The sequence below is a fragment of the Salvia hispanica genome, chromosome 2 (assembly GCF_029641045.1).
Source record: "Salvia hispanica isolate PSC_SH4W2 chromosome 2, Shi_PSC_v1, whole genome shotgun sequence".
Lineage (NCBI taxonomy): Eukaryota > Viridiplantae > Streptophyta > Magnoliopsida > Lamiales > Lamiaceae > Salvia > Salvia hispanica.
The window spans coordinates 3,315,926-3,327,885 of NC_142693.1; the positions used below are offsets into that span (position 1 = coordinate 3,315,926).

Consider the following 11,960-nt stretch of genomic DNA (forward strand, 5'->3'; position numbering starts at 1 on the left):
AACTTAAATATTGTCTATAGTTTTAAAATTTCAAGGCACTAGATATTCCTAATTTTTAAACAAGTGGTTTTACTCCTCAAAACGATAAAAAAAAAAAGAAGTAATTTTATGTCTATACAATATATAAAAAGAGAATTTTAAAGGTAATTGGGGAAATAAATCACATTAAATCTATATATCTATTTATTTATACTACAATATATAAAAGGGGAGTTTTGGGGTAATTAGGAAGGTAAATCACATTAAATTTGGTGAGTAATCTAGACTGGGGAAAAAATACCGAAATATCGAAATATCAGCCTTATCGTACCGAAAAAAATACCGAAAATATCGAATTTTCGGTTTACGATGACTTTCGGTATGGCATGATGATACCTTACCGAAAGATTCCGATAAGGTAACGGTATGAATTTTCTAATACCGCGGTATACCGTTGTATACCGAAATTCGGTATATACCGTAAATTTAGGTATATACTGTAAGCTAAGGTATATGCCGCAAAAATATAAACACAATTATATATAAATATATTTTTAAATTATAAAATCTGTTCTGAAATATAAATATAATTATGAATAAATTATATTTAATTTATTTGTAAAATTATAAATATAAATAATATTCTAAAAATTTTAATTTTCTATTTTAATTGATGTTGAAAGTAAGGTATACCGAACTTCGGTACGGTATACCGAACATGAGGTACGGTATCAGTATGGAAATTCGTCATACCGAAAATAAGGTATACCGAAGTTCGGTATACCGAAAACTTTGGTAAGGTAAAGGTATGACTTTTTCGCATACCGTATTTACGGTAAGGTATACGGTATGGTGGTTCCGGTAAGATATACCGTACCTACCCACCCCTAGAGTAATCGTGGATACGTTTGTAAGCAACCCACATTTAAAATATATTTTTATTATGCAATTATATTAAACGATATGTTTCTTTTAGAAAGGGTGTATTTACAAATAGACGATAATTAATTATTTATTTAAATAATAATATCTATTTTATATTATATTTTAAATAAATACCCAAATAATTAGCAGAATTCCAAATTTCAAATTTCTATCATTCATCATCACTCTCACAAAGAAACCATCTTTCATCTCCCAAAAATCCCCAAATTTTCCCCACACACTGTGTTATTCAATCATGAATTTGCCGGAATCGGCCAAATTGCTGCTGGCGGCCAGCGCCGGCGACACCGTCAAGCTCTTCGACATCTCGGTGGAGCCTCAAAACCCCTGTGTTCTCACCCACTTTCCATCGCCAGGCTCTCGCGTCAATTCCGTCAGATGGAACCACAACAGTTAGTGCATTAGCATTATCACTTCATCTTTTCGTAGATCCATTCCGTTTACCTAGTTTAGTTTATTGGATTTTCCCCTAATTATGTTTGCTTGTCGACTGGGAGCTAAGCTGCACTTTTTCGATTTGTCAGATTTGGTTTTGGCTAGCGCTGGAGAAGATGGTAGGGTTTCGTTATGGAGGAAGAACGGGCAAAGCTTGTGGATGGTGCCGGCAAAGAATGCCAGGGGCGAAACAGTCGAGGTACATTGCCTAAAATTAAGAAATTATTTGCTGTTTTTATTTCGTAGCTATGTTAATTTGAGTTCTAATTCTTTATAATTGGATTCTTCATAATGTTAAATGTGTGTTGAGGATGCTAACTAAGTTAGAGGAGAGTGAATAAAGTTGAGAGAATGATCAAATGCCAATATTATGGCCAAAATTAGAGTTTTTCAAGACTGATTAGAGCTGTAATTAGGGTTCTTGTACATAGCAAGTTTTTAGTCTTATAATTGTTTTTAAATGTATAAGCCTTCAGAGTCGATATCAACTATCAGCTTCAGCAATAAAGGATCTCGGTATCTTTGCTCCGGTGGAACTGGCCAAGTTGTGAGAATATGGGATCTTCAGAACAAACGATGTGTCAAATGGTTGAAAGGCCATACTGATACGATAACAGGGGCTATGTACAACTGCAAAGACGAGCATATAGCTTCTGCAAGTCGTAAAGGAGATATTATACTTCACAACCTTGCTTCTGGCGCAAAGGCTGCTGAACTCAGGGACCCTAATGGACAGGTTACATTTATTTTTCTAAGTACTGATTACTGTAAATCCTCTTAAATATTTTTTTTGGTTATGTTAACGACTATTTTCATTCGAAAACATTACAAGACCAGGTTTTGGGTGCACTTGATTATTCTCGGATGAGCAGGCACCTTTTGGTTACAGCTGGTGATGATGGGTCCATTCATATGTGGGATACAACTGGTCGCAGCCCAAAGGTTAGCTTTCTAAAAATAGGTCATGTAATTATGTGGATGTTTGAATTCATTTGAAGAAATTTCATCCTGTATGTATAGAGATTTTTTATTGTTTTGTAGATAGCACTTTTGATAGGAAGGTGTGATATTTTCCCTTTATATTTGGTTATGCACTCAGGACTGCTTCCTATACTCAATCAGTTGTCCTTACTTCATTCTAATATGGCTTAAAAGCTGTTACTTTTACCGTATTACAGAAATTTCTTTTGCAATTTTCAGGCTTCTTGGCTGAAGCAGCATTCAGCACCTACATCTGCTGTTAGTTTTTCACCATCCAATGACAAGGTCTCTTCCCTATCTGCTTTATATTCTTTCTTTAGGTAATTGACATTAGTGTTCCCTGTAAAGGAACTGTACTGTAACTCAAATTTCATGTAGTAATGTTTTTATTTTTTTTTGTGTATTCGACAGATTATTGCTAGTGTTGGTCTAGATATGAAGTTATACACATTTGACACAGGGTCAAAGAAACCATCTTCTTGTATTCCGTACGAAGCTCCATTTTCTTCACTCGCGTTTACTGATGATGGACTAACTTTGGCGGCTGGTACAAGCACTGGTCAGGTTGTATTCTATGATGTTCGTGGGAAACCACAACCAATCACAGTTCTCCGTGCGTATGGAAATTCTGAGGTGATTATCACATTTCAAGAATCATTTGAACTTCCTGTTTGGAGATTTGATTATGTTACTCTTACTCGTGGTTATTGTGCTAATTACTGCAAAAAGCACTTCTACTATAACTGCTGTCAGTGATCTATTGTTACTGTTTCAATGTTTCAACCTTTCTCAAGAAAACCCTAGATTTGAATCATTTTTCATGAAGTTAGTAGTTAGTAATAAAGCTTATCAGAGGATCACTTTCCAGTTTCCACTGTTAAGCAAAATATCAGGACGAGCTCGTGCAATGCTAAACACAAGAACAACATTTGCATTGTTTGAATCCATTATTTTCTGCATCTAAATATTGCTAGAAAACTTCATTGTAGTCATTAAAATTAATATCATCTTTATCAGGCTGTCACAAATCTCTGCTGGCAAAGGTCAAAACCAGTAATGGTTAATGAGAACAACTGCTCAGACGATACTGTTCTTTTGGCTGGTGATGTGGGGGATTCTGTTCTTATGCCTGATCCACTTCCTTCCCGAGCATCTTCTAGCCTATCAATGCCCTCAGTAGTGTCTGGAAGTAGGAATCCTCTCCGAACTGGGTCTGGAGATTTATTTTCTTTTCCTGCAGGATCTGCATCGAGTTCTCTTAACTTGTCTGCCTCTGAGGAAACACCTCTCCGAAGCAGCCTATTGACCGGTGGAGCTCTCACGAGATTGCACGCACCTCGAAGCTATAACTTCAAGGATGATATGGAGGTGTTCTCCCCTCTTATGGAAGTTCAATCAATTACACCCTCTGTTGACAAATTGTGGGAAGATCGTGATGTTTCAAAGAAAGATACAGAGAGAAAATCTTCTTTTTTGTTTCATTCTAGAAGATTTGGTCTTTCAGAGGAAGGCACTACTAATGAGCATCCAATAAATGACTGGAAATCTAACTCATCAGCTAAGCAGGTACCTTTTGGTTGTCTCAGTGATTTCTTTTCATATTTATCTTTCCTTTCTTTTCTTAGCGATATTGAAGTTAAACTGTGTGAATGTGTGATGTAGTCTGCTTGCTTTTATTTAGACCATTCCATTCCTTGGCATATTTATAGTACTATTTTAAACATACAACTAATGACTATTTGAAACTTGTCATCTTGCAATCTATATTTTGATGCTGTTGATATCCTTGCAGGATGATACCTCTTCCAATTACACACAGTTGTCACCCGCATCTACCCGTACAGATGATGCCTCCTCCATTACTCCACCTGAATCTTGGGGTGGCGAGAGATTAATAGACAAATTCAGTCAGCATCGCCAATCTCTCAACCTGCCTTCTCGTGTTTCAACGCTGGCATCAAGTAGTTTGTCGTCTGGCTTATTGCTGTCTGGTTTACAACTACAAGACGGTCTCCCCACGAATCAAAGTACAAGCAGTTTAACATCAAGCCTGAATCTGAACAGTTTACGAGCCCTCAATCATGAAGGATCTATAGAAGCTGTTTCCTCTCCTTTAGGTACAAAAGGCATTACAGGCCAAGCTAATCTTGAGAATCTTGGTCTAACTCCGTCGCATCCTAGAAAATTCTCCAGTTATGCAGAGAGAATAGGTGCCACGCCATCCTTAAATGATACTACTTCTTTTCCTGTGGGTTCCCCAAAATCTAAGAAAACAGGAGCAGAAACTAGGGAAGAGCTTCTCAATAGCTTGTTATCAAGGTCTGAAACTCCATCAGCCTCAGGAACCAGTGCCCGTGCAACTATAAATGTAAGGAACAATCAAATGTTGCAGTTTCTGTTTATGAATTTTGTGTGGTCATTACAAATGCCTGAGTCATATTTCCACGACATTGGTTAATCAAACTTGTGTAATTTCGTTGTAGGGTGGAATGACACATTTGCCAAAAGCTCCATTACAGTCGGACTCACAGCAGGGAAATTCTTTCACACTCCAGCTTTTTCAGCGCATGCTTGAAGAAACTCTTGCTTCGTTTCAGAAAACTATCCATGATGACATGCGTAATCTTCACCTGGAAATATTAAGGCAGTTCCATATGCAGGAGGTATAAATCCGATATCTTGCCTGTTTGGTCTCGTTACTCCTGTTCCCTAATACTGGCAAGTAATGTGCAGATGGAGACGTCTAATTCCATAAGAATGTTATTAGAGAACCAGGCTGAGATTGTGAAAGAACTTCAATCACTTCGAAAGGAAAATCAACAGCTCCGTCGGATGCTTTGAGTCCTCCTGTGAAGGTTCGTTCATTAGGCACTGTTCGATTACAGTCGTTCATCAAGTATCTGTAAAAAAGAAAATATTTCCATCGATGTTTCTAATTTTTTTTGGTGTGGCGTGGCGTGGCGAGAGTAATTTTTCCTGGGGAAGGGGGTAGCTTTGCTTCATACATCTACTTAGTTTGTTCTTTAACTGAAAAATCATTTGATATCAATTAGCTTATTGATTAAGTGGTGATTCTTTTAGCTTTTGTTTTCCTTGAACATCATCAATTCATCATCTCTCTGTATGATTATGGCTTTAGCTTTCGGCATTTTTAATCTTGGAAAAGGGTGATTATCTTCTTAATCTATGCTCAGTAGCTCTGATTTGATACTAAGATACAACAAGGCTTCTGATTTGAAATTTTATTGGTGTTTGTTTGGATCTGAATCTTGATGACATAATCACTAAATTAACTTTGTGTAGTCAATATATGGCAGTCATGAATAGGGAAAAGCATCACTAAAATATATTTATATGAATCAAAAAATGACCTTTGATTGAATTGTTTAACATCGAAAAGAAAAAAGTGAAAGACAGGGGAAATGTAACAAACGTCTTCTTTCTCTTTTTTTTTATACTGTATATAATCTTTAGAAATTGAAAACTAGTGTCAATTAGAGTCGATCAAACTGTGCAATGTAGAATTTGTTCAGCATTAACTAAGAAAAAAAAGATGATCTATATTATATATATTATCAAGGAATTTAATTTTAATAATATGCTATTTATTCTAAATAAAGCCTAGTATTTTATTCATTTATTCAAATTTTAAATTGTATTTTTTTGTATAATTTTCTGATTAAAGATGCTTAGTAAAATTAACGATAAATTTTTTAAAAAAATAATGATATTATTTGGTGTAATAATGTTTAGTCATGAATGAAGAATGTTACTATTAATTACAGTTTTAACGGTGACATTCTCACTTTACCGAGATGTTGCTTTTCGGGACGATAATTGTATATATAACTAGTTTCTTATCACTAATCCTCTAATCATTCTCTCTCGTAATTATTTCTATCTCTCGATACCCCTAAAACCATGCTGCAACTACCTACAACAATCCTGTTGTTATAACATGAAAATACTCCCTCCGTCCCAGATAATTTGACCTAGTATGATTATATATATTGATTGTAAATAATAATAATAATAATAATAATAATCATTATCATCATCATCATCATCATCTGTAATTTACTTCTAAATTTTATGTAAGTCTCATATTGCAAATTTGCAATGTCAAAAAAGTCTATTTTAATTTGAATTTATTATAGTGTAGGATGAAATTGAATGATTATGACTAAAATGCAAAAAAATATGATAAAAAATTTGACGTTTTCGGTTTTACAATCATGCAGAAATGCGTAGAATTGAGAATACACAAAATCAATTAACAAGTGAGAAAATTTCAGAATTTTATATATTATAGATTGAATCATTGAATTGAATGATTGATCATTGAAGGATGACCGTGAAATAGTTAATTCAACTTTCGGTGATAAACTAATAGTGTGATTAGGTGTAGGTTGGGTTATCTATCACAGCCTTAATCATGCAAAATAAACATTTGAATAAGTTAAATCAATTCGGTTAGTTCGGTTATAATCGAGAACCGACCGGTTCTAACCGAGTCGGTTAATCAAGTAACCGAACCGAAGATCGGGTCGGTTCCGGTTAGTTTTTTGAAGGCATTTTGGGGTCGGTTAACCGACAAATCGGTTCGGTTATTAACCGAACCGACCGAATAACCAGCCCTACAGTATTCCATTTCGGGCCATCCCACATAATTTGTCCCACTTCACTTAGTGGACCCCATATTCTACTAACTCATTCATACTCACATTTTATTATAAAACTAATATTTTAAAAGTAGGACCCACATCCCACCAACTTTTTCAACTCACTTTCCATTAGATTTCTTAAAACTCGTGCCGAATCAAAGTGTCCCGAATTATCTGAGACGGAGGAAGTATCTCATAATTATAAACAGTATTTTAGGTTCTCACGTAAAATTCCTGGCTCCGACCGTGCATGACACCGTTGTGGACGTTATTTACCTATCGATCATTGATGTAGTCCTTCAATAACACTGACGGACTAATGTCCATCCATCAATTGCTGTCTTTATCTCGCATTTGTTTGATTTTCTTGAGATAATCATTCTTAGCAGCCGAAATTTGAGATGACACATGTTTCTTAATTACATGGACGAGAAAAAAACCAATAGGATAAATAAATAAATAATTAATTAATAATGTAAAAAGTTTATTAAATGGTCAGTGTTTCATGCACGTCTCGTGGCGTCGCAATTCGCAAATCCATTCACATTTGCACACGTAAGTAATTCCGATAAAGCGGCTTTTGCTTTCCACATCTACTCTTTTGTCGCGCTTCGAAGCCGCACGCTTTTAATTACAGCCCTCTAAATATTACTTTTGCAAATCACATTACTCCACCTCTGTGATTGAGATAAGATTTTAAGTAAATTTGTGTTACACGAAATATTTCATTTTTATCGTGCAAAATTCTTGTGTAGAATTGTCAAAATATGGAAGGGGACGTGTATCAATTAAAGGTGACCAAGGGGATCATGTCTCTCACTAGATATCGAACGCGATCATGTTTGTCAGCAGATGCTTTACCGTGTGTTTGTGAGAGTTGGTTTTAGAATTTTTCATTATGCGTGGAGCTGATAGAAAATAACTGCTCTTTGATGGATGAGGTTAATAGATAACGTCTGTTCTTTGCTTTTGTAATTTTGGACAAAGTATTTAATTTTTTATTAATTTTGTTCAAGTTTATACTCTCTGTAGCGACTCAGTTGTGACCTTAATTCGATTCCACCCAATCTTTTCATGAGAAATATATTTTTGGTAAAATATTTATCGTACCAATAGAGGTAGGACATTTGTCAGAAATAGATGAGCAGTTACCTTATTTGGCTGACCAATCAACTCAATGACCAGTTATGGAACGATAACGTAAACAGATTGAAAAATGACCAGGAGGATCATGTCTCCCACAAGATATCGAACGCGATTATGCTTGTCGGTAGATGCTTTACCGCGTGTTTTGTGTCAGTTTTTTATAATTTTTCATTCTGGGTGGAGCTGATAGGAAATAACTGCTCTTTGATGGATGAGGTTGACAGATAACGTCAGGATATGCTATCTGTTTAATTTTATTCAAGTTCATACTCTCTACTCAGACTTAATTGATACCTTAACTCGATTCCATCCAATCTTTTCATGAAAAAAATATTTTTGGTAAAATATTTATTCGTACCAATAGAGGTAGGACATTTTTCAAAAATAGATGAGCAGTTACCTTATTTGGCCGACCAATCAACTCAATGACTAGTTATGGAACGATAACATAATTAGATTCATAAAATGTTTTTTCTCTAACTAGAAAATGTATTAGTTAAATTAAATCTAATTTTTGAACTTCTTTATTGTGATTTAGTCATATGATTGATTAAAGAAAATATTAAAATAAATTAAACTTTGAGATAGAATAATAAAGTATATACAAATAAATGAAATTTTTGAATGATTAGGTTGTCTCATAATTTAAAGAAGACAACATTATAAGATGTAACTGTACGCTACCTGATAAGCCATATTAATTAGGCTGACAGCAGTTTCTTTCCCATTCGAGTAAATGAAAGTCCAATTTCTCAACTTAAAATCGAATATTCACTACAGAAAAATTAAGATTATCCTAAAATTAAAAAATTAGTGTCCTAATTTTTGTGGAGATCTGCCCATCACAGGTGGCCATCTGAATTGACTCAAAACAAATGTTACAGTACCTTACACCATTAAAAAAAAAAGAATAAAAAAACTCACTTTTTATAAATTCATTTGAATTTCATTAAAAAAATACGACTCAAGTGTTACCATTTTTTTTAATTGTGAAAACAACCGTACGAAGTTATTAAATTCACAATTGCATGTGAATTGCGAACCATAGTCGTGATCGAAAAAGTTGAAAATAATACACAATTTTCGCAACAATTATGGATTTTTAATTGAACCTTTCTCTTAAAAATATATATTGACCATATCAAAATTTTAGACTTTATAAATTAAGATTGGAATGTGTTACTGTGTATTAATTAATGCATTCGAAAGAATACAAGTATATGGTACAAGGCTAATTATTCTTTTGTCAGACAAAATAATATGTAGTATATAATATTAAAAAACAATTTGCATAGAAATGGCATACGTGTGAATATCGAAGTAGTGAATTCACCTATAGAATTTGATTAAGCACTACTCAATGTATTTTTCGCTGAGCATCAATGATAAAATTTAATAAAACCATTAATATAAGCTCTATATCAAAATAGTACTCCTATATACTCCCTCCGTCCCATTAAATATGAAACGTTTACTTTTCAACACAAAATTTTATATAGTTTTGTTATGTGAGCTAATGAAGAGAGGGAAAATAAAGTAAGAGAAGAGAAAAAATAGAAATAATGATAAGTCTATTTTAGGAAACATACTCCCTCCGCACCATTAGAAATGCAACATTTACTTTTTCGCACTTGTTTTGGAAAAAATATAATAAATAACTAAAATGGTGAAAAAATAAAGTAAGAGAGAGAATAACGTAGAGGAGAGTCTCCTTTATATTATTATATTTTTTACTTTATTTTTTCTCCACTTAAACTATTTATTATTATTTTTTCAAAATATATGTGAAAAAGTAAATGTTCCATTTCTGATGGGTCAGCGAGAGTATTATTTTTAGTGGGACAATCCAAAAAGAAAAACGTTTAATTTTAAATGAAACAGGTGGAGTATATCATATGATTGTCGATTACACATGAATATGATAGCAATAATAATGGATATGCCGATTTGATGCTCAATCTTGCAAACCACACTATTTTTATAAGGGAATAATTTTAATTTCTGCATAGAACAAAACTAGGACAATAGTTGCCTAGCTATGAAGCATACAACAAATGAGAAATGCACATGTTAGTTGTAAGAATTTACCAAATATCCAGTGAGATTTATTATACGTGGCAGATGTATGAATCTTGCCCACTAACGGCTCGCTACATAAGTTCTGACCACTTATCATGTGATATATTAATTCATGGCTGTGACACTCTCCTAAATATTTATCAAATTATTGCATCCATAAGAAAGATTAAAACAATTAGTAAACTAAACATTCAGATCTCTGCAAATCCTGATCTTGATCTTCAAAAACATCTGAGCTTTGTATTCCATCCTAAGTGAAAAAAATATTAGTGGATATGGAAAGTTGGGGGATTTCATTTTCTTTAATACAAAATTAAATTCGCGTCGTTTGAAATGTCAATTTCAAACTCTATTTCTGTCTCTTACTATATTTACTATGTTGGCAAGAACATATTGTCGTATTCAGGAAACAAAACCGATAGAGTTGATCACAATTAAGGTTGTTGTTGACTCGCCGGCAGCAAGTTTGGAAATATGCAATCGAAGTGTGTTATAGCGGTTCGGTAAGGATCACCTACTCCACTAATCCTAATCCATTCCTACTCCACACTCACAGTAAAATAAAATGGACCCACCATCACTTATTAAAATTACTCATATTTATAAGATTATTTTATTACCGCGGTTCCCGCCTGAGTTTGGAAGTCGAAAGCCTTTTCTTTCACTGTGTCTACCTTATTTTATCTCTTTTCATGTTATTCATTGACCAAATAAATAGGTTCGGCTAAGTGTAAACAAAATACTAATACTACCAATTTATTAGTATTCAAAACCCAACAATATAGACTTAGTTTATTAATTACTTTTCCCATGCTTTCTATTTTCATTCCCCTCAAACAACAAAATCATTTGGGAAACTTGATATCAGGTATAAGAAAGTGGAATTAAACATGATCAAAATACATTTCAAATGTTTTTGTTACTAACAGCATACACAGACCATCACTTTACATAAAATAGCAATTCAACAAATTTCAAATTCTTGACATCCTTTTCCTTAAACCGAAATAAGGGTTTAATTTCTGTTTTAACAGAATTCCACTTTTTCCTTTTCACCTCAATATTCCTAGTTGCCAAATCTATATAATTAGACATATAAGTGACTTTCATTGGCTCCACCTTGCACTCTATCAATTGAATTAGGGGTAACATAACATATATAGTTATGTAATTAATATTGATAACATTGTTTAAGTTCATTTTATACATCCTAAACTTCATTTTTGGTCCTAGCATACAACCATTTTAATACTAGTGTTTAAGTTAATAATCAGGTCGATATTGTTTTGACTGTCAAATTTAACAACACCGACAATTTTCGGACAAAAAAATGGATCAATTGATACTAGGTTAAGGACCTAACACAATCAAACGTATGTTCTAAACTAAACTCTTATAATGATCATACATTTAATGGACTTTAATCTTCTACTATGTATACACTAATACACTACTCTTTTTTCAATAGGCAAATTGTTGTCCCTAAATTTTTCTGTTAGATGATACAACATACCATCACCGAAGTCCATTTGAGGGATTAAACACTTGATAGAATATGTTCATGTGCAAAGGATGGGCAAACTGAGGTAAGTTCACCATCAAGTTTTTGTGGCACCTACCATTACTCCAAAAATGTAGTACTAACAACTTTAGTGATTTGATTTGTTTGATAATGATAGTATATTGTATAATTTAATTATTTTCTACTTTTGATCTATTACTCCAAAGATG

At 33.5% G+C, this 11,960-nt stretch overlaps 1 protein-coding gene across 2 annotated transcripts; it reads left to right on the top strand.

Annotated features, from left to right (window-relative positions):
* The first annotated feature begins 1,074 nt into the window (after positions 1-1,074).
* Positions 1,075-5,523, top strand: LOC125205488 (protein NEDD1-like). 2 transcript variants are annotated; one of them, XM_048104463.2, is made up of 10 exons: positions 1,075-1,316; positions 1,449-1,558; positions 1,829-2,095; positions 2,197-2,301; positions 2,560-2,625; positions 2,752-2,973; positions 3,358-3,906; positions 4,133-4,708; positions 4,824-5,003; positions 5,074-5,523. In XM_048104463.2, the coding sequence occupies exons 1-10, from the start codon at positions 1,160-1,162 to the stop codon at positions 5,179-5,181; spliced, it is 2,340 nt and encodes a 779-aa protein (XP_047960420.1). In that variant the 5' UTR covers positions 1,075-1,159; the 3' UTR covers positions 5,182-5,523. The 2 variants fall into 2 exon arrangements, with proteins under 2 accessions (XP_047960420.1, XP_088919864.1); XM_089063738.1 differs by having other exon boundaries at positions 1,178-1,316; positions 1,836-2,095.
* The last annotated feature ends 6,437 nt before the right edge of the window (positions 5,524-11,960 follow it).

Excerpts from the sequence above, each read along its gene's own strand:
- LOC125205488 (XM_048104463.2), top strand. The coding sequence starts at position 1,160 with ATGAATTTGCCGGAATCGGCCAAATTGCTGCTGGCGGCCAGCGCCGGC. Across the intron at positions 3,907-4,132 it reads CTAACTCATCAGCTAAGCAG|GATGATACCTCTTCCAATTA; the intron begins GTACCTTTTGGT and ends ATATCCTTGCAG. Across the intron at positions 5,004-5,073 it reads GGCAGTTCCATATGCAGGAG|ATGGAGACGTCTAATTCCAT; the intron begins GTATAAATCCGA and ends AGTAATGTGCAG.